The sequence below is a fragment of the Pyrgilauda ruficollis genome, unplaced genomic scaffold (assembly GCF_017590135.1).
Source record: "Pyrgilauda ruficollis isolate IOZ18807 unplaced genomic scaffold, ASM1759013v1 scaffold16, whole genome shotgun sequence".
Lineage (NCBI taxonomy): Eukaryota > Metazoa > Chordata > Aves > Passeriformes > Passeridae > Pyrgilauda > Pyrgilauda ruficollis.
This window is the reverse complement of record NW_024514764.1, coordinates 2,374,577-2,397,383: the sequence shown is the minus strand read 5'-3', so window position 1 is coordinate 2,397,383 and position 22,807 is coordinate 2,374,577. Positions and strand designations below refer to the sequence as shown.

Sequence of the window (22,807 nt, the reverse complement as noted above, 5' to 3'; positions counted from 1 at the left end):
TGAGATGATTATCTGCATCATGAGTACATTTTATTTTATCAGCAGAACAAAAACATCAGAGGTGATTGAAGTAAATGATACATGTTTATAAAAGTAACAACAGCAATTGGATGTTGTTTTTCAGTAATTTCCATACATTGTTTGTACATTCCTTCCAGAGTTAATACAGCTTTTGTCTGTATAAAGAGAATAAGTACACTGAGAGAAGATGTGAATGGAAGCATAACACAGTAGTATTTAACTTTGGGAGTTCTAAAATGATAATGATGATTATATAGATCTTCCCATGGCACTTTAGCTCTCGGAACATCAAGTGACTGCCAGCATTGCAGTGAAATTCCTTGTCTGCAGATGCTCAATTCATCGGTGACATCCCATCTTCCATGCTTCGGTGACACTTCTTCTCTATTTGGGCAAATTTCACCCACCCATGAATTTAAATTTGTGGTCTCTTATCTTGTTAGAATAAATTGTGTAGGTCTGAGGTTTTAAGTGAAAAGTGTTCAAAAACACCCCAAGTGCAGTGCCCAGTTCTGGGCCCTCTGTTCAGGAAGGACATTGAGGGGCTGGAGCATGTCCAAGGAAAGGAACAGAAGGGTCTGGAGTGTAAATCCTGTGAGGAGAGGCTGAGGAAGCTGGGAGGGCTCAGCCTGGAGCAAAGGAGGATCAGGGAGACCTTCTGGCTCTCCATAATTCCTGACAGGCTCTCCACAATTCCCCCTCCTGTAGTGAAATGGGGGTCAGGCTCTGCTCCCAGGGAGCAATGGGCAGGATGAGAGGAAATGGCGTTTTCCTCTGTGCCAGAGGAGGGTCTGGTTGGACATCAGGAAGCATTTCTTCCCAGGACAGGTTGTCAGGTATTGGAAGGAGGTGGCCAGGGAGGCGATGATCTTGAAGGTCTTTTCCAATATTAATTACTCCGTGATTATCTAATTCTGTAATAAAATGCCTGCCTTACTTTTGATCTCTGCACAGAATCCCCAGCATTCTATCCAGTGGGGATTTCTGGATGTAAACATAAAACATTGTCGGATATGAGCAGTGGGATGGGAGCAGCTGTCTAAGACTGTTCTAGGCCCCTGACATCTCTTGAGGAAAAGAGAATCCTACACTATTTGTGTATAATAAATTTACAGCCACTTCATTCCAGGTGACGGGGACATGACAGCAACAAAAATATGTGTGAAATAACTGTGTCAGGGTTTGTGGAACATGCACATGAAAGAAAACAGGAATAAATGGGACTGTAAGTTTTATCTAGGCTAGGAATTTTATTTCTCTTTATGCCTGTTTTTTTTCAAATAGCAGGTGAAGCGTGAGACTGAATAACAATAATAATAATTTAAAGCTATCCTATTGTTGGCAATATGTTGTTTGTACATTGGCTCAAACTAGGCTGCTAAATTGGGACTCAAGTACAGCCATGTGAGCACTTCATTTTTCATGTGTAATTTGCCATTTCCTTTGTATTTCAGCTATCTTAGCTACAGAAGCACAGAGGAATCTTATTTGGGATGGAACAGTCTTACAGACTGGCTGTATTACCACGCTGCTGCTGTTTAAGGAGCATGATTCTGGCTTTCAACATGAAATTGCTCCAAATCTTATTTTGTAGTAGCATGAAATATGATTGGGTGAAGAAAGTAATTTGATAACATGTTTTCTCAACATTCCCCCTTAGTATTTGCTGGTTTTATTCCCTCATGTCCTGCAGTGTGTTATTACCATTGATAATGTGAGATGCAGCCTCCATTTATCTAAAGCAGCTTAAAAAAAATACAAATAATTGACGTAGAAAGACAGGAAAACAGGGATACAACCTAAAACATGCTCTGCAAAGACTAATAGTGATTACTTTTTACTTGAGCAGGTGTTCCCATCCCCACCCTGGTGTGGTACAAGGACTCAGTTCCCCTCAGCAGGCTGGAGAACCCCCGGTACAAGGTGCTGCTGAGCGGGGGGCTGCGCATCCACGCGCTGCGGCCGCAGGACGCCGGCATCTTCCAGTGCTTCGCCAGCAACCAGGCTGGGGAGATCCAGACCTACACCTACCTGGATGTCACCAGTGAGTGAGGAGTGCTGGCACGGGGTGCAGGAGGTGTCATCCCTGTAGGTGACCCCGCACCCATCACGTTTCTCAGAGCTGCTTTAGTTCAACTTGCAGAACTCTGAGTTCTTGTCAAGGGTAGCTGCCCCAGCTGTAAGGAACCCCAAAATGCCCCTGTGGCCTCAGCACAATCTGCTGAATCTCATGGAAAAGCTCTCCATGACATCAGGAGAACTTGGCTTGAGGTGAACTCCCCTATTTCACATGGCAAAAAGAGATCTTAGAGAAAAGAAAAAAAAAATTCATTGTGAAATAATTTTATCTTTCCTTCGTTTCCTTCCAATTTCCACTCTAATGTAATTCCATTCTGAACTTGAGCTACTGCTTCATGATTGTGCATGCTATCATTTTATTTGCCCTTGTCTGCAACTGCATTTGGTCAGGGAAAAGAGAGAAAGTTCAAGTTAAATGTCTTTTTTGGCCAAAAAGTCAGATTAAATGGTTTTGTTAATGAAGTGCATGCTTCTCTATGGAAGAATTACAAATCCTAGTAGTCTCTTTTAACAGTGATTATTAACAGTCATTTCTGTAATATTAAGCTTCCCTTCAGGAAGCTGATTTTTAGCCCAAGAGCTCTTTGCACATACTGACCAGAATTCCTACTGGCCTCAGAAAATAAATCAGCCCCAGTTCAATATAGATCTAGGAAACTGCAGGGAAAAAACTGCAATAAAATGCAACTGGGGGAAAATAAGAGAGAGAGAAACTTAGGAAATGTCTTGGATAAGGCTCAGGTTCTAAATTCTTTTGGCTGACATTTAAGTTTCAAAGTTAATGCCTCTCTCAAGTTGCTTTTCATCTTAAAGAACTCTGTTATGAAGATGAAGGAAAATAGTTTTGTTTATCTAGATTTCTCAAGTTCCCCCCAAACACTCATTTTGAGCTTTATCTTTCTTTTTCTTTAACCTATCTTACTTGTACAGGTACAAGCACTGATAGATTTTTATTTTCTGTGTAGGTAATAAACAGGATTAGGCAATTCCTGGGAGATGAATAAGAAAAGGTTACAGTCACTGCTGAAAGGTTTTCATGTCTTATTGTCATGTCCTTCTCCATGATCAGCTCTATAAAAGTGGATGTAAAGTAATCCATGGTAACAGTTAAGGGACCTTTCTGAGAGGTGAGGCATTGAGTTTGTTTGAATTTTTATTCTAGACATCAAGCCAGCCTTTATCCAGCCCCCAGAGGACACCACAGTCACCGAGGGGATGACTGCAGTACTGACCTGTGAAGTTTCAGGGGCTCCACGACCTGCCATCTCCTGGAAGAAAGGTAGCCAGTTATCAATGTGTAGAAGAGCTGTAATCCACATTTTCCTGTCCATTCCTGTTACTGAGATCCTGTAGATCCGTTCAGTGCCTCCTTCCCCCTTCCCCTCGCCCCGTGAGCAGCGGGTTCTCTGTGGGGCCATCATAAACCGGCGGCCTGGGCAGGATGTAACCTTCTGGGAGAGCTGGAATTGCAGTCCCTGATCCCTGACACTAACCATGCTGCTTCCCCCATGTGTTTCAGGAGAGCAGATCTTAGCCAGTGGCTCGGTGCAGATTCCTCGCTTCGTTCTCCTCGAGTCTGGAGGGCTCCAGATAACGCCCGTGTTCCTGCAGGATGCTGGCAATTACACTTGCTGTGCAGCCAACTCTGAAGGAGCTCTGAATGCTTTTGTGATGCTGACAGTGTGGAGTAAGGATAATGCTTTGTTTAAAGTCTAACTTTAATCAAGTATTAATCAGTTTTTGTTGTACGCTCAGGAAATTTTCATTAGTAATTATGCTTTTCTCGTTAATAGCGTTACTTGTATGATTTAATAGGAATAATGTGTCTATTTTAGGAAGCCTATCACAAATACCCTTTTTGTTTGGGGAATTATGCATATAAAGCTCTATTTTGTGAAAGGAAGTGTATTTAAATAGAGCTTCAATCACACTTACAGTTTTACTCAGGTTTGCTTTGGTGTCTCGCATTGCAAGTCTGAGCTTTTAACTTGTAGATTTGGCTGGTTTCAGGTGGTTTCTGCCTCCAGGAGCCTGCAGGCAGCACAGACCAGTCCATGCTGGTACTGAGGCAGTAGCCACAGTCAGAACAGATAGGATTTTCCTCACACTTTTGTATTTTTTGTGGCTCTGGGTGTTGTTGGAAGCCCAGTCAAAGTGCAGCAGATTTCAGCTAATCCCTCCCACTACAGACTGGTGTGGGACAGGCATCCTAGGAAATTATTTTGTCATTCACCTTTTTCCCTTGATCTCTATATTTTTATATTTCTTCCATTGAGGAAGTGAGTCTGATCCAAGAGGTTCACCTGTGTAACTCCTAAGTGAGTTCAATTGAAGTGTAACATGGTTTTTACTACTCAAGGTGCAAAATAACGATCCCTGAGCAGGGACTAAGAGCAACTGAAAATAATGAAGGTGATGAGGATTAATACAGAAATGTTGTGGCTTCTCTCCTCTCCAGCACTTGAAGTACTGATTGTGCTGCTGCTGTGTGGTGCATATTGGGCATTTATTAATCCCCAAACTCTGCAAGCTAAATCAGCCACATTTTTCCTTTTGAAGTTCAGAATACCTGAAAACATTCCTGGCAGTAACTGTAATGCATTTGTGTCATGTGGCCATCGTGTTTATGTCTTATGGACAATATCAAGCTGGTAGAAATTTCAGGATGCTGTAAACTGAATGATATCCAGATGTATGGATCAAGTAAAGAAGATCCTTCCTATTAATTCTCAAAGCTATGGTTCTTACCCTTTGGTATTATCCTTATGGTATTAAAGATAGTTCCTGTTCATTGCACTGCATGAGGGGAAGAAAAGTGAATATAACCTAATGTTTTTGTAGCAACAGCACCATTATAAAGCCAGAAGTCTTACATATGTGCATCAGGAGAAATGCTAAAAATTCCATGCTATTTAGAGTCAGCTTTTGATCTTGCTGATGGTCCCTTCTTGTGCATGTATGAGATATCTCAGTAGATGCTGATTATCTCTGTAGGGATTTGGGACTTATTAACATTATCTACATATCTTCCAAGCTCATCCTGGTTGTCTCCTTGCCTCAGCTGATGCTTTCTGCTGCTGCTCCTGTGTGTGACACATAATGGGGATCTTTCACACCGGATCAGGTTGCTGTAGTTACAGCAATTATTATGTTCTGAGCCTCTAGGAGGGGCTTGAGTAAGGATGTTCTGAAACATTTAAGTAAACAACATCTTTCTGATATGGAAGATTTTTCTTCTGGGAGCTCCTTCACTGCCCTGGAGTTGATGAGGTTGTAGGGTGCTGTTTAAGTTTACCTCTTTCTCAGTACTTTTCAAGTCCGTTTTCCCTTGTGCACATTTTCCTTGATCTTGTTTGTGTTTTTGAGCGTGGCTCGTTTTCTGACTCAGTGTTTGCTGCCACACACTCGCTGAGACTTTAGGGAGCTGCCACAGACACTCGCACAAGCCAAGGGAGTGTTTGGAGAGTTATGCCACTCTTCTCCTCTGGGCTTTACTCGTGCCCTGTGCTGCTGTCACCAGTGTCACAATGTCTGTAGAGGGAGGAGAGCCTTTGCAGCAGAGGCTTGAAGAGCAGTGTCTCTCTTGCTTTGAATGACAAAGGCTCGCTGGCTGCTCTCTGAGTGAATAGCCAAGGCAAAAAGCTCTAATTTCACCTGAGCTGTGCTCCTTTCAGACCGCACGTCCATTGTCCGCCCTCCCGAGGACAGCACGGTGATCAAAGGAACCACAGCCACCCTGCGCTGCGAGGCCACGCATGACCCCAGAATTTCAATCAGGTTGGTGGTGGCACTTCTCCTTTGTGTGGTTTATCCCAGTTTAATTTTATAAGCTGTGTGAATAGCACTAGGTGAGAAGTTTCTGGACCCCACATTTTCACACCAAACCCCTGATTACTGCATTATAAGGTTGTACACTGTATCATTAATCATATAAATCCCATCTTCCATTTCAGCCTTATGTATTATTTACAATGAGCTATGTTCCACTTCATGACTTCAATATAGCCTTCCATGATTTTACTGTCAAGGTTAATACACTATCAATAAAACCAACTTGTCAGAGGCTGATACTTAATGAGAGCAAAAGCCAAAGAGAAGGAATAGGATTTCAGAAGTGTTTACTCTGGGGTGCATAAAAGCCACACCAGAGATGCCCATGTTTCTGGAAACAACTCAATAACTTGGGCTTATAGTCTGTTCTAACCATGTAAAGGAAAGCAGAATTTGTCTGGACTATTAAAATTTGAATTAGAGCACTTAGACGAAACTCAAAACTTGAAAATAAATTTGCCATAAAAATTAATGTAGTCTGAAAGCAACATAAATGAAATAAAATACAAGGAAGAGCTTGGAGAGTTCTTGAAGGGTGAGCTGCAGAAAGAACTTTGGAAAGAGAAATATGGGTATAAAAATTTCAGTTGGAGGTGGGAAATTGAGTCTGTGGGCTCTCCACACCTCTGTGATGTGTTGGGAGGGGTGTTTTTGATATGTGAGTTCTAGCAAACCTTCGACAAGTTTCTGATGCTGGCAGTCCAATGTTACTGAGCTGGCCAGCACCCACCATTAACTGCAGAGTTAATGTTCTGGTGGGGGTGAACTTAAGAACTTGGACGTGTATGAGTACTCCATCTTTTCCTTGTAAAATACATAATATCTCAGATGGAATTACATTTTTCATTCTGATCGCTTGACCTAAAACTTAAATTTGTAAAAGGCAACTGCTCTTGAAAGTAGCTGCAGGGGCCTGTCATTTTTAACACGTGATGACAGGAGCTGATCCCTTCCAGCAAAGTTAAAATAAATCTATTCTGGTGTTCTTACGAGTGATCAATAACTGAAGACTTGTAACACTCAGGTACCTTTGGAAGAAGGACAACGTTGTAATAAATCCATCCAGCAGTTCCAGGATCACAGTGGAGAAGGACGGGACCCTCCTCATCAGCCAGACGTGGTCGGGTGACATTGGGGATTACACCTGTGAGGTCATTTCTTCCGGAGGGAACGACTCCAGGACAGCTCGGCTGGAAGTGATGTGAGTACTCCAGCTTAAATATTCCCTACACTGCGTTTCAGGCACCCTCAGGTATTTTTCTAACATTTCCTTCTAGGTGTTGTGGAGAGTCAGCAGTTCTGATTTTTTGGTCTGGGTTTTTTTTTTAAGGGAAATTAAGGCTGGTTCCTTGCTAATGAAATTGCTTTGAAATGCTCTGATCTCATGGCTCAGCCTGTGTTGAGCAGGAGTTTAGACCAGACACCTCCTAAGGTTCCTTTAAACCTGGATCATTGTATCACCCCATGCTGTAGGGCTTTCCCATAAAGCCCAAGTGCTGTGCTGTGATGCCAAAGTTTGAAAACAAGAAAATGTTTTCTTCCTTTTAGTATTTTTTCTCTCTTAAACATTTATCAGAATAGCTGGTCCCTGGATGGGCATTGCTTACTCTTGCATTCTCTTTATACATCATTTTTCAAGGAAAAAAAACCATTTTTATGTATGACTTTCTTTATTTCTATGGATCTTTAAAAATAAAAACAAAAAAATGTTTAAAGTGCCATTCAGCTCTGGAAAAGGATTAAAAAAATGTCATTACATGGTTCCATATATTCTATTTCTGTCATTCCACTGGGGTGAAGTGCACTTCCATTTTATTTTTATCACTAAAAGCAACAGCTGTGGGTTTGGTACATGTGTGGAGCAGATCAAATGGAAAAAAAAAAAAAAAAAACAAAAAAAGAAGGTAATGTTTTATGTAGTGTTATTTATTTATTTATTTACTCGAGTAGTACGCACGCTTTAATTTAACTAAAATTGCATCTGTTTCTGCTGGTCATGCCTGATGTCTCTGAGAAGATGGCAATTGTGTGGTTGGCAGTGTAATGAGTTCACCTCTGAGATTTGCTGTGCAGAGGGCTGTTTGATACAGCATCATTCTGACAGTGCCAAGGCTCCATCAGATGCCCATTTTCCAAGAGCGGTCATACATTCTTTTTCTAATTAAGCACTCCTCAGCTCTCCTCCCGGAGTGCATTTTACTGCTGGTCGGAATCCAAGAGCAGAAGACAATTCAGAATATATTGCAGCTACATAACCACGCTCGCTCGCTGCTCTCTGAGGCAGTTTTTGAATGGAGGGCAAAAATCACAGAGTAAAGACTGAAAAGAATGCTAAAGCTTGGACTTTGAATCAAAACTGTTTAGCACAGCTCAGCAGGACAGATTCCTAATGCTGACTAGCAAAAGCTGCCCTGTGCAGCCCAGTACAGCACAGGGAATTGGATTTACTTGCAGTTCCCCACTGATCACTGAGGAGCTTCTTTTATGGTCCATAAAATCTGGGTTAGAAGTTGGTTGGGAGAGACTCATCCTGTGTGCCCTGCTGAGGCACCCCAGCTGTTCCAGCTGTGCTGGCTGGCTCTCCATGCACTGGGACTGCCTCTTAATCCTGCCTCTCTACTTCTTTTGATGTTCTGTTGCTGATCGCCCATCTCCTGTTTTTCCTGGGGGAATTAAAGGAATCTATCAGACCCACTCTTTCAGAGGAGTCAAGTAACTGATAAGTCACTCAATAATACCTTGAATTGTGACATTTCATTTCAAAGCAGGGCTGCAGGTAGTGCAATACTGCCAGAAAACATTGCATTTCCTTGCAGCTTTCATCATTATCGTTTGGCTCAGCAGCACAGATCTGCGAGGAAGAGAGATACATGATACAACAGGAGTGAAATGAAGAAGAAAAGATGTGGAAAGGAAACGTCTGAAGTAAAGCTTAAATTAAATTCCAGCTTGTATAGGAATGACAGATCTATAACATTCCCTGTTCTCCCGGATAATTCCCTCGTGCAGAGCATTAACAAACAGGGCATGCACATTCCCATCGATGAGCACTTACACTTCAGTGCCTTGAGTAGCACTAATGGCAGACAAATGTTCAAAGGAGGCCTCTCAACCAGTTACAGGCTGGAGCAGCAGCCAATGGATAACTGTATCCCACATAGTCTTGCCTGACAACTCCAGATCTCTCCCCACCTTTTCCCCCCAGCCCAGGAACCTCCACCTCTGTACCCATGAAGAGGAGTTATCAAAGGCAAAAATAAGTTTGTTACTGATTTCTGTTCAAACTGATTCAATTCAAAACAGTCGACCTTCAGGTTATTTAATCTCTGATGGTCCAGTTTTCAAATCTCTGAAAAGAAGGAAAGAAAACTCTCTCTTCCTTTGCCTGCCCTTCCTGGAAGTCAGGCTTGGGGACAAAGGTGGTGTTCCTTGCTGGAAGAACCTGCATAGACAGCACGGCACAGATACATTGATGCTGTAGACAGGATGGATCATCTTCCTCAGCATGAAAGAAGAAATAAAATATTTGCAAAGGAAAGCCAGAAAACTAATGAAGAACTTGCTAAAGTGCAGCCAAAGGTTACCTTGCTCATCAATTTTGCACTGATGGTACTTGGGCACAGAAACTAATTGCTAGTCAAGATACTCTATTCATTCATTTGTCTTCCCTCTAAATGTGTTTATTCTCCATGTACATCACTTGATTTGATTTGCATGAGGTAAAACATTTGCGAGTGATGTTTCTATTCTGCAAGAGATAGATTTTAATTTTATACTGACTTTGTTTTTCTCCTAGTAGAATTTCTCAACTGCATATCAGAAACATTTGGTGATGAGCCCCCCGCTTCCCTTCCATCCCTGCAAGTCACAGAGTTTGATCTTGAAAGTAATTGCATGTTATGAAACATCCCAGCTTCATTTAGCTTACTTTTATAGTCCTGTAAACACCAGCCTGACATACATAGAGGAAAAAAGGCTTGTTCCTAAAGCTGAAAAAGCTTAGTTATCACCATGTATCACTCACCTGATGGGAAACTGTGCTGATTCCAGCTCAAAGTATCCTGAGGATGCTCAGAATGTATAAAATATGCAGGATTACCACTATCTGTGCCTGATGATACCCACTGCTCAATATCAGCCCGTCTGCAGCCCATGCTAGAGGAACTCTTTGTTGTATGAATGTGACTGCAAAGTATGGTAATGCTGCATTGTTGGAAAATCAAAGCCCTCTACAAGCCTCTGTTATGTCACAACATATAGTAAAATCTTTTAGGCTCTTTTTCTATGCAAAAATATGGGAAGGACAATGTAATACAAAAATAGGCAATTTATTCCTGGCAGCAAGTTCATCTCCTTTCAGTTCCCTTTCATCAGAGAAAGAGCTATTATTGTTCTGTCTTCTTCAAAAGCAGGAGAGGGGAGCTAACCACTTATAATAAACCCCAGTGGGTTGCCAGGAATGCAGAGTATTGCCTTTGTCAGCCATCTATCCATGAATTTGGATGCCCTTTTTACTGGACTATTTATAATTGCCACTTCTTCCAATTTCTTCCCAATATGTCCTCTAAAAAAATTATTGCTAAAATTAAAATCGGTGTGACCAATGCGGGGTAAGAGATTAAAATGATGTCCAATTACAAATGTAACTTGATACAGATCCCACATCCCTTGGTTCCAATTGCCCATCTCTTCTCCTTTCTCCAGGGAGAGAAAGCAGAAGGAATGTCAAACTTGAAAATATATTATTCCTTCCTCAGTGGAAAGAAGGCTTCTATTTATTTTTCCAAGCTCTCTATTGAGATGTCATCCAAGACTCAAGGTTCACTGCTGAGTCTGAGTGCACTTGATACTCAAAGGAGAAATATCGCCCAGAAATGCATTTGGAAATAAATGCCATTGTGTCTGTTTGTCATTGAAGGTATAGCAGGAATGTAGGTGTTTTTGGCAAAAAGAAAGCATAAAATTCAAACCTCTTTCCCAAGTCATTCCCATTGAAATGGGAAATAAATCTGTGCACTCTGGAACTCAGCAACCCTTTAATTCCAAAAATTCCCCATTTTACAGACCTGGGAGAGACAAAGAGCCTCAAAACACGGGGCTGCCTTGCACAAATTGGAGAGGATTCTTATGCAAGAGAAACTGCAAAGTCCCGAGCAACAGTTGCCACGTTTGTTAATTTAAACCATGATAAACTTTTACGAGCAGAGCCATCAGGGCTGAGTGCTGCATTCCCTCCCTGCCTCAGCCCGGTGCCGTTATCGGTCGTGGCAGATGAACCACCTGCTCCTGAGCAGCCCCTGCCTGCTGGACCTGACTGAGGGAGTCCATTGTAAAACAGGAGCAGGGCTTTTCAGAAACCGACACGAAAACTTGTTTAATCTCCTGTGCCTTTTTAGTAATCCCCTCTTCAGTCACAGTCTCTCTAATTATCTGCTGTTGGACCATTTTTCTCAGAAGTCTCTCCAAACCATGTCTGGTTTATTTTTCTTAGCAAATAGTCTGCTTTTAGCTAATTTTATAAAACACTCTATGTGTTTGCTGAGTGAATTTTTCAGCTGCCCTCTGGCAGTGATGAGCTGACTCAAAACATTAGGGTTTCTGTTTTGAGCATGTATCATCTTCAGCTGGCTAATATTTCTCTCCTAGATTGTCACAATGACTTCATGTTCTTTTCTTGCAAATGCACTACTTTAATTGCTTTGTCAGAGTTCCCTCAGGTCACCTTGGTGGCAATGCCATTAACCCTGGGGTTATCTATCAATTACAGATTTTAAAGTGTCCATGCACATATTTTGCTATCACATAAAATAAGTTATGGAAAACTTGCCTCCATGCAACTCTTCAGCATTAGAAAAATAAGGTTTTAAGATACTCTGTATTGAAAAACGTCCATATATTTCCTGTTGGGGCTGCAGTGAACAAAAGGAAGATAATGGTGGAATTACACTTTGCATGTCTGGTCAAGGTCTGTTCAGTGCTCTGGGTGTTATTGCTCTAAACCTCATCCACTTTCTTGGTGCTGACCAGTTCTAGACTGAGGTCCTCCTCACCCCGAGAAAGGGTTGAAATTAGAATTCTCTGCAATAATTTCTTGGGTGTTGGAAGCAAGGAAGAGTAATCCTCTTAAAGGAAAATAGAAGCAATGATCTCTTTGGGGAACATGAATATTCATGATGGTGGTACAGGTCTCATTTATCATCCCTTCCACAGGGTATGTGGTAGCAAATGAGAAGGAGACAAAGTGGAAGTGCATGCTAAAGTAGAAATTACTACTTTTTAATCTGTGCTTTTGCATACTACAATGAGAGAGGTACACTCCTGTGCTGAAATGTCTTGTAGCTTTAAATATTCATTTCTGTCCAGGTGTGTTTCTTAGGCACTTGTTCTGTTTGCCTCGAGGGGTTTAAATCTGTGAGCACCATCTGTTGCTGTTCAGCGTGGACACGTTTGGGTAAAGACAAACCCAATATTTGTGATATTTGTGGATGGGGTCTCCTGGATGGAGGCAGCAGCTCGCGCTACTCAATCTCTGTCTGAACAGAAAGTGCCCATTTCCCTTGTGCTGCTGCTGATTGTCCTTGTCAATCTGAGAGAAAAAGCTACTAAACCCAAATCCTAAGCAAACAAAACCCCAGGTTTTAACCCAGTCTGTGCATTTAAAAAACAGGGAGAAACTGGGAAACTCTTTTTCAAAAGTCTTCTGAGTCTTGTGCACTTGAAAAAAGAGACCAAGCTTTAAGTTTTTCTTAATTGTGTAGTGTCTGTCTTCAAGTGAGCTGTTAATTGAGCCCTTCTAATGTATGGGACATCAAGAGTAATAAATGCACACCTTGAAAATAACCATAATATTTGCTCATTTGCTGCCCAGAAGAGCAGATACATGGGGATAATCTGCTGTGAGCTCCTCCTCAGCCATTCCTCCCACACTGCTGCTTCTGTGTCCATCATCTTCCAGGAGGAGCTGGAGCCACAGCCCCTCTCTGAGCTCTTCCCCACAGGGACTGGTGATAAATGAAGTGGGGACTGGGACTTGTGTGAGCCATGTAGCAACAAGAGGTTTCACTCTTCCCTTCAGTAATTACCTTTGCCGGCTTAATCACAAAAACTTTTCCAACCAGCTTGCCTAGGACATAATGATAAATTGTGGTGGAGGTTTAATGTTTATTATAATTTAATGTTTCATTCAAAATTAAGCAGCACACTCCTGTAATCTCTGGGTAAATGGCCATATCTTACACCCCCACAATTTCCAGTGACAGCCACACTCTGTCTCCCAGGTCAGCTGCCCTCCTGCTTTGTTTCCAGGTTCCCCTCTTCCCTAAACATGTTCATCCAAAATTTCACAGTGCTGTGTTCAAAATCTACTCCCTTTGGGCCCCCACGTGATCCTTGCTGTGCCTGCTGTTTGTTTTAGCCCCAAAGTGGCCATGTCTGAGCTGTCAGTGCACGCCCAGAAAGGAGTGAGAACAGTCAACTTAGACTCCTCACCATCAAGACATCTCAAGCAAGCAATTTAATGAAGTTGAGATCTGAATCACACCCTGAGGTGTCATTCCATGTTTACTACAGAAAGAGCCTGGGGTCACCGTGCTGCTAATTTGGTTCTGCGTTTAAAGTCAAATGAGATGAGACAAGGCTTTGAGTCTCAGGTTTAGCCTTAGGAAATATCAACCCCTCTTGCCTGGAGAGAGGTGGGCAGGGAAGTGCCTTCTGCTTCTGGTGCTTCATTAGCTGTGTGTTTTTCTTGCCACTCTTTGGCTCTTCCAGCAATTTTTTTTTTTTTTTTTTTTTTTTTGTGCTAACTCCACAGTGTGTATCCATCAGAAATGCGTAAACAAAAGCATTCACGGCTTAACAGAAAAATAATAAAACTATTGTCTGGCTCTCCATATGTTCCTCAATCTTCCAGTAGAAACTGAAATTCAGGACATATTTATTGTTCTGGCTTGGAGCCAGAGCCTGTGTTTATTTTGGTGAGTGGCTGAGGAGTTGCGGTTTTTAAATAACTCTGAGTCTTCAGTGGCAAAATACATCACAAGCAGAAATTGCTGCATTTTTAATTTAAGCATGTGAGTGCCCTCATGGCTTTCTGTTCTGGCCTGAGCTGTGGAAGGGTCACCCTCAGCCTTCCTGAGGAGGAAGGCAGATTGAATGGGTAAAAACTGCCCCTCCCTGCTTTTCCTTCACTCTGAAATCCTCGTTCTCCTTAGTTATCAGGATAAGGAGCAAAAATCATGCTTAAGTATGATGCTGGAGGGCTTTTATCTCTTAAAACACATCAGCATTTAAGGGTTGCAGAAGAATTTAGGGTTCTCACTTTACCGTGGAGCTCCCACTTTCAGCCAATGGGTACAAATGAAATGTTTTTTCCACAAATTTCCTTTATGTGTAGAAATTACACATTTTAATTGAGCTGCTGTTTTATTTTTGGTTTTGAAATGTTTTATGTTGTATTTCCATGGGGTTTCTGCAGGCATTTTCACTGCATTTTCTGGTTGGGTGCTTGCAAAAAAATCCTTATTATAAGGAGGAAGGATTCTACCCATGACAGGATAAGCCTGAATCCGTGAGTAAATCAAGCTGTTCTGTAGCCTAAGAATACATATGGTAATTTTGATTAGTCGCTCTGTGTGGATAGTGTCAATGTCTTCTGCTTCCTTGAGTATGAAAAATTCCATGTTAAATCATATCTCCCATGTGTTTTACTGTTTATACGTATCACTGCTGTCACATTGTAGGACATCATTGTAAGACAGGAGAAAAAGTGAGAGAGGAAATTTATTGACCAACTTGCTCAGTCAAAAATAGGATGAAAATTGGCTTTTTGCCACATTTGGTGACATGTCCATTAGCTCTTCTATGCATCAGCCTTGGGACTTTTCAGCATAATTTTTTTTTCCCCAAACAGGATAAAGTTGTGAAGAATTCCAAGATGTCTTTCATTTATTTAATTGTACAATAGCTGCTGGTGGTTTTATATCCATCATCACACGGGGCTGATGTCGCCTGCCTTTAACTGCCTGTAAGACTGGAGCTGAATGAAATATAGATTAATTTTTCTGTGCTGGTTTATTTTTTTTCCCTTCTCTTACCCTTTTCCTCTGCAGAGAGCTGCCTCACTCCCCTCAGAACCTGGTGGCCACCCTGAACTCCTCCTACAGCCGCAGCGTGGTGCTCTCCTGGGTGCGCCCCTTCGACGGCAACAGCCCCGTGCTCTACTACGTGGTGGAGCTCTCTGAGAACAGTAAGTCAAATACTTCTCAGCCTCATGGTGCTCTTAATGAGTCCTTCAGATTCATCTCTCCCCAGAGCTGCTGACAAAGTGCTGCTGCAGTTTGCTTAAGCCTGCACAAAGGGGTTTTGCACTCAGGTGTTTGCACGCTGAAAGAGTGGAATGACAAAGAAGGCTGAGATGGAGGGATTTATTTACAGGACTTAGTTCCATCTCTGGTGTTGCCAGCCAGACTTGAGGCACAACAACTCATTCCTCAGTGCAACAGTAGTCAATTTGTTCCTTCCCATGGCTTTTTCTCCAGTTTCTTGGATTTCTTGGTGCATTCAGAGCCCCAATTTCACCTAAAAGATGCAGAGAGGGGGATAATTCAAGGAACTGGTGGTCTGTCAAAGGAACAAACTTGGATGTCAAGAGGAGCTGCTGTCTTACCTCTCTGTGGGCTCATATGTTTTCTCTGCTTTCTCTAGATTATCATTTTACACCCTTCCTTTAGGTAGGTGGTTGAGGATGTTTGAGTGCAATCCAAATATCTGACTTCCTGCATTGCAAACCTGGGCATTGGGAATTGCCACTTGCCAGTTTTATCATGCTGTACACCAGTCCCTCTGTGGCTCTTAGTCTGCAAGGTTATTCAGGGACATTGCTAATGCCTCTTTAGGAGTTGATGGAAAGATGAGGGTATATGGAAATCGGTCACCTTGGCAATACTTTCTAATCTCTATCACCCTAGGAGCTGGAAATCCAAGCCGAACAATTGATTCTTGATGAAAAAATTAAGAGCATCACTTTTTGTGACACGTGGAAATTAGTCACTGCATAACTGAATGTGAAACAGTTCTGATTTCTGATTATCTGGAGAGCAGCAGTTTGTTTTGCCACACTGAGAGCTTGAGGGGAAACTTGAGCTTCAGATCACATACAAGCCTTTTGCTTTGCAGGCTGGAGTGCATAGCTCCTCAGATGTGGAGGTCCCAGAACCAATGATCTTGACAACTGTTAAGCAAAGTGCAGGTCTCTAATCCTAGCAGAAATCCAAAGTCATGCCCAGGACTGCTGCCCTTAAAATAGTTCTTTTCAATCAAAGACTTCAGATCTTTTTGTAACAAATGAGTAAAAAAATCCACAATCCTGCACTCATACTCCTTCTCTACCTTTTTATCACCATCTTCCTTTCTATTTTCATTCTTCTCTCCCCTCCCATAGCTAAAGGCCAGTAACTGCCTGTTTTTCTTCTTTTCCTTCCCTGGTCTTTTGCCCAAGGATGTTTCCCTTCTGCTCCTTGTTTCCCAGTGGCTTTGTTGACGATAAGTTAGTGAAGTCCCGGTCTGGGAACATGATGCAAAGGTCCTAGAGCTGTATTTACACAGAGACAGCACAGAGGTGTCAGCACATGTGCACTTGGATCCTGCAGTGGGCTGCATTGACTGGGACAAGTCCCTCAAAGAAAACGCAGCTCATTCAATGCCAGGAGAATTATAGAATTGTTTCAGTTGGAAGGGATCTTGAAGATCATCTCATTCCAGCATCTTTCTTTTGTCATGGAGGAGTTTGGAAGGTCTTCAAGTCCTTTATACCAAGGATGCTTTGTAATTGTATAGGAATGGGGTAGATGTGCCATCATTTTAGAATTAATTCACTGAAATTTGTTGAAGGCTCAGCCAAAATCAACAGTAGTTCTTTGGAAAGCATGCACACAGTCCCTGAGAACACCACAGGGTCCTATGCTCACTATGTGATAGATCAAATAATTTTGGCTGATATGTTTGCAGTCTGCCACTGAGAGGCTCTCCTTGTTTCAAAGCACAGGTCTGTGTCCCGCCACAGCTCAAAGCTGCAAAAGCCACACACAGGCCAGCATTGTTGTGAACTGAGCATCTTCACTCCCAGATATATCCCAGGTCTTGCTGTCCTTTAAATTTTTGTCTTTATTTACTCTGCTTTTATGTGCAATGTGTAAATGATTGCCCACAGAAGTAGAACAGGGAAGAATCTGAACCCTTGGATATTCCACTGTTGCTGTGCTCTCTTGTTCCATATATACAGAGCAGTACAGCCATGTCAGCAGTGGCTTTGTTCAGTCAGAACACTGACTGAAACGTCTGCACACTGACACTGGCTTGTTTTGGTTTCTATTTTCCTGAAGTGTTTGTTTTTCAGGGTTATTTTGATCTCAGCAGTGTGTGGTTAATATTTAGCTTCTCCAGACCTCCTGCTCCTCTGGAAACCATCACCTTCCTTTGTTCCCCACCATCCCTAGCACTGTTTGTGCACAAAGCTGGCATTTGATGTTGTGTAGGTAGAGCTTGGCCTGATATGACTCTGCAGAAACTCTCTTTGCTTTTCAAAGACAATTTCTGTTTGGGGTTTGTGCTGCAGAAGGAGCGACTGTCAGGGAGACAGGGAACACCCTCCACGGGCTCTGTCACTGTCACAGCAGAGCACTGCACCTCCCATCCCAATCCCCCTTCGCTTTCAAACGTAAAGGAAGGACACCAGAATTAGAGTTTATTTTCCAGTTAGCAACGCTGTGCAGATTTTTTTCTTAGTTCTTGTGGAGTTTCAATGTTTGGAGTTTGAGTGTTTTGGTTACAGGTGCTGAAAAGTGGCCTTGGTCTGTTGGGTTTTTTTAGCTGTTTTGTTTAGGATAAATTCCTCACAGCTTTAGGACCCATGGTTTTGAAGCACTTGCCATCAATGAATACATAACAGTGTCTGTTGCTGAGAAATAGCTGAAGAGGATTCAAAATAACAAGTATAAATTTCAGGGGTTTAATTACCAGCTGCATTAGAGGGAGGCGTGTCACTCCACCTGGCATGGATTAGATCTCCTTTTCATTAATATCAATTCAGTAAAGAGATACAAAACCCTTATTTTAATTAGAGGGAAGAAAACAGTGGCAGATCGTGCACATAAATTGCTGGGAATATGAACGACTCTAGCCACCTAATTTTTAAAATTAATGTATTTGGCACAATCAATAATTCTCAAAATACAAGCATTCACCATAGACTGTGTCTGTGGGTGACTTGAGACATATGGCCTTAAACATTTGGGGGCAAATTTATAATCTAATTTGAAAAACACAGTTCCAAGGAAACACAGTCATTAAGTATTCCTGCCCACACAGAGACAAGAATGTGAACCTTGATTTGAAATAGGATTTTCAAATAAATAGTACCATGCATTGCTGTCATTTGCACTAATATAATTTTGGATGTTTCATGACCTGTTTAGCCCCATTGCAATTTACCTCAGAATTCCAATGAAGTGTCTTCATGGAGTTAGGAGGGGATATGCTTATTTTATTCCAAAGAGGTTTAGACTGGAGGAATTAATCAAAAAAATATTCTGAATAGTCTTTTAACTGAAGAAATGAATTAAGACTTGTAGAATTCTGCTGAGGACAATTAAGATAAAAGCCCCTTTTTGTTTTATTGTATTCTGGGATAACTGTGCTGTGTGAGGTGATGATATAATTCAGATTCACCATGTTGTGCCAATGAGGAGATAATAAAAGCTCCTGTGGAAAGCATCTTTACATGCTTAACTAAAACCTATGAATTGGCCTCCTGAATTTGGTAAGAATATTCAAATGGCAAATATTGAACTCATTGATGAATCTTTGCAAAAATCATAGTAAAACTGCATTGTCATTATGATTGTGACTCAGATCTACATATGATAATTTTAAAAGATCCTTTTTTCACGCCACTGGTAGACCTTGTGTAAGTCCTACCAAACAAAGGGTGAACCATTGAGCTTTCATTTGGATTTTGTGCAATATCATATTGCTACAAATGTTTGAAAGATGAATTCCGTGTATTCCAGCAGTGCAGAAAATTCCTATGCTACCATCTATGCAAAACCCCCTGGAGAAGGAAAGAGATGGAAATGTGTTCCAAACCTGCAAAAATCAGCTTTCTGTAGTAGATCTGATCAGTTATATCAAATTAGAAATGATTTTTTGGGAAATTGCAATTAATGCATGAACTGTAGGGTAGACAGGGAAATAGAGAAGAAATGCCTCTTGGCACATAGCCAGAGTTATTGAACGCGTCACAAGCACATCCAGAAATTCATGACAGAAAAAGAATGTAATTTCTAAAACCCCAAAATGACATTGTAAACCAGAGAACAGTCTGTGAGATTCTTCATTTCCAATAAATTAAGCTGGAGAGGCAATCAGAGTTAATTCCGAATGGCCAATATTTGTAAGACGACAGACAGCTCAACATGGAAGTTGTTCAGACAGCAGCAATTACGGGGGAAGAGCAGCAGAGCCCAGAGTATGTTCTGGGCAGCTTAAGTTAAATGAAGGATTAGCAGAGTCTGTTCAGTCTAACAGAGGCTTTTTTAATAGTTTGACCTGGCAAGTCTTTTGTCACTATGGAGCTTCTCCAGGCTTCCTGGGACAGGTGAGTGACAGCCATCCCTGGAGGACAGGAGAGGCGCTGTTAAAAATTTTATGGCATGTTTCCCTTGTCAGAATTACTCTTCTCCACAGTGAAAAGAGCTTCTGCACAATCCTGGAGTTGGTTGTGTGTATCTAAAGAGGGAGATCCAATTTTTTTGGAGTGTTTTGTTTATTGACTGTAAAAAAAAAGGCTTGACATTTAAATTTTAAAGATACTCTGCACACTCAGTGTATCCAGTGCTCCAGGAGTGAGCAAATGCTCCCTGAACCGCCCTCCTCTCTGAATCAGAGTGCCCAGGAGATGAATAGGCTTCGTTTATATTAGTTTCCAGTTTAATCTCTCTTCCTGCCAGATCTTTTATCTTCCACCAGGAGAGGAAAAAGAATTAATAAAGTATTCTACAGATGCAGCATATAAACAGAGCAAAGCCCCAAGGTGCTGAGGAGATTAATAGGGCCTGTTGTTGAATCAAACTGCTCACTACATTGAGCTGCTTGGGTTAAGCACTCTCAGGTGGTGTTTACACTGGCAGTAAACAAATGAAATGCTCTAGGAAACGGACCACTGCCCAAGTAGCTCATACAAGGGTATTTCGCTCCTCTCTTCCATTTTCCTCAGGAAGTTCCTTCAGGCAGTGCACTAGGTCAGCCATACCTTAACTCCAGCTTCCCTTGATTTGTTGCTGTGCACTCTGGCTGTAACAAGGCTGTTTGGGAAATCTCAAGGGAAGCCTGTGAAAATTCAGAAGGAACTAAGGTACAAAAAACTCCTAAGCAACGCTTTTCTAGATGGCACAGGTGTGCTTCCTCTAAGGGCTCTCTAAAAGAAATCCAATGTTCAGCTAAGATAAATTGGCATCAAGATCTTGCAGCCAAAGTGGCTGTTGGTAAATCAACAATTGGCAAGGACAGACCTTCACCGCTGTGCAAATGTCCCTCTCCAGCATTCCCAGTATTCTGCTGTGTCAGTTTTCCTGTTAAAAAAGACTTCGTTCTGGCAAGGCCCTTAGTGGAATAAATACATTTGGAGTAATTTGAAGATGCAGTGTTTATAGCCTAACTGGCATCACACCCTAGAGGACTTAAACTTGCTAAGGAATCTGCCAGAAAAGCACAAAATGAGTGGCTTCTGTCTTGGTGTGAAGTTTAGCAGCCTTCCACGTTTGGGACATCTCATCTTCATTTTCAGGCAGACGTTGAGGTGACCTGCCAGGAGCCACGATGCACTTCTGATGAGCAACATGCACAGATAACGTTGCCAAAATCTACAGCGAGCTCCTCAGCAATTTCCAGAAGTGTTAGTAATTTTGAGCAGGGAGCATGAAAACAGCTGGTATTATTTAAAAACTGAACAAATCTTCAAATTGGCTGATTCCGTTGCTGTACTGTTGCAACACAGACCAAATGTCACCTCTCCCTGACTATTTCAGTCATGACATCAGGGAGAATGTGTGACACCAGGCTATGGAGAGAAGAAGTCAGAATATTTAATTTTCAACGTGTTTCATTTCTGACCTCTTTGAAAACTTGTAAATGTAATTTGGGCATCAGAGGAGCTTGATATGGCAAGAATGTGAACTGACAGTGAGAAGTTTAGAGTGCTGCCAGGGCTCTTTCTAGCAGGGAATCTTCCTAGGACAATTAGATTCCATGCTGAATAATATCACTAGGAAAAAAAAAAAATAAGACTGCAGACACGTAGAATCAGCAGCTGAAGCTTTCTCAGGTCTTGCAGCAAAGGGCTGATTTGGCAGAGAGAGTCACGCTTCTACACCTGCTTGCAAGCTGGGTAGGAAGATATTCCAAACTGACTGTGAATTTCATTAGAATCCTTCCACCAGAGCCACTCATGGGTGTGGTGGTGTGATGGCCTGCCAAACAGATGGGTTGTGAAATACACAGCCCATCTGTCTTTATCATGCTTGTTTCCTCTTTTATTAAAATGTTAATGAATATAGTTTTTATTTATTATGCCATGACATGTGCAGCATCACTTTCCAGTAGACAAATGTGCAATCTGCATAACCGTGTGGGCTGACAGGAAGGTTTCTTCTGCTGAAAAGAAACTCCTTCCCAAAGTTCCTCTGAGGGAAGGAAGCACCAAGAGCTCTGAGCAGTCAGAGGCGTTTTCTCACTTCTGCAGGGCTTTTGACAGAGACTTTCATCCTTTTTTCTTTTTTTCCCATGCTAATTTTTCCAACAGATTCTCCCTGGAAGGTTCACCTGTCAAACCTTGACCCAAAGATGACCGGTGTCACTGTGAGTGGCCTCACTCCGGCCAGGACCTACCAGTTCAGGGTGTGTGCAGTCAACCAGGTGGGAAAGGGCCGCTACAGCACCGAGACCAGCAGGTAATGGCAGTCAGTGTCTGTGTGCTGAAGGGACAGCGACCTGGGGAAGGGAAAATCCTGCTTGGGAATGAAGGAATAAAATAAACTTTTGCAGAATTATTGGGAGATGGAGAAGTTGCCGCTTCCCAGGTGCCTGGAGAAGTTGCCATTTTCCAGGTCCCTGGAGAAGTTGCCATTTCCCAGGTCTCTGGAGAGTGCCCTGCAGCTGGCAGGAGTTGAGGATGATGGCATTTGGGGGATGCAGGAGCTCAGCACATCACAGGAGAGATGTCCTCATACTCCAGAGTATCAGTTGAGCAGAATCTTGGAAATTACATTTTGCTCTTGTGCTAAGCCCCAGCAGTTAGCCCGGGCAGGAGCACAGCTCTCACCCTGTCATGGTAATGTCACTTCTGGAATTTACCCAGATGTGACAGAGAAGGATGGCTTCATCATATTCAGTTTCAAATGCATCCCCCTTCTTCTGTGAACCAAAGCTTGCTGCAAGCTTGAATTGCAGAACAGCTGAACTCTAAATGGCTTTTTCAAAATGTAGGAGTTTGATATGAAAAATATTGAAAGAGCTGAAAGAAACAATTTGGAAGGAGTCACAGACACTGGACCTGAGCTCTTACTCATTCAGGCTTGTAATCTTTTTAAAGAGTTGTAGCAGCCTGGGTGATTCCAAGAGAATAGGGTTACCTCAGCTGTCTGTCTTGTTGCTTGCTTAACTGATTTCCTATTATGTTGATTTGTTGTAACTATTTCATGCATGTCTTCAGCAGTTTGATCAGCATTATATTTCTTTCTAGTCATCAGACTGTGATAAAAGAGTGGTTCACTTGGAGTGGGTTCAGGAAATAGACTGTTATTTATGATTTCTTTCAACACCCATG

At 42.1% G+C, this 22,807-nt stretch overlaps 1 protein-coding gene across 6 annotated transcripts in view; it reads left to right on the top strand.

Annotated features, from left to right (window-relative positions):
* SDK1 (sidekick cell adhesion molecule 1) overlaps positions 1–22,807 on the top strand; it is a 383,849-nt gene that overhangs the window by 242,763 nt on the left and 118,279 nt on the right. For all 6 annotated transcript variants that reach the window (XM_041462308.1, XM_041462312.1, XM_041462313.1 and 3 more), the window contains 7 exons: positions 1,871–2,065; positions 3,263–3,379; positions 3,620–3,787; positions 5,775–5,877; positions 6,956–7,132; positions 15,039–15,175; positions 21,785–21,932. In XM_041462308.1, coding sequence (XP_041318242.1) covers positions 1,871–2,065; positions 3,263–3,379; positions 3,620–3,787; positions 5,775–5,877; positions 6,956–7,132; positions 15,039–15,175; positions 21,785–21,932 — 1,045 coding nt within the window. The remainder of the gene's footprint in view (positions 1–1,870; positions 2,066–3,262; positions 3,380–3,619; positions 3,788–5,774; positions 5,878–6,955; positions 7,133–15,038; positions 15,176–21,784; positions 21,933–22,807) is intronic.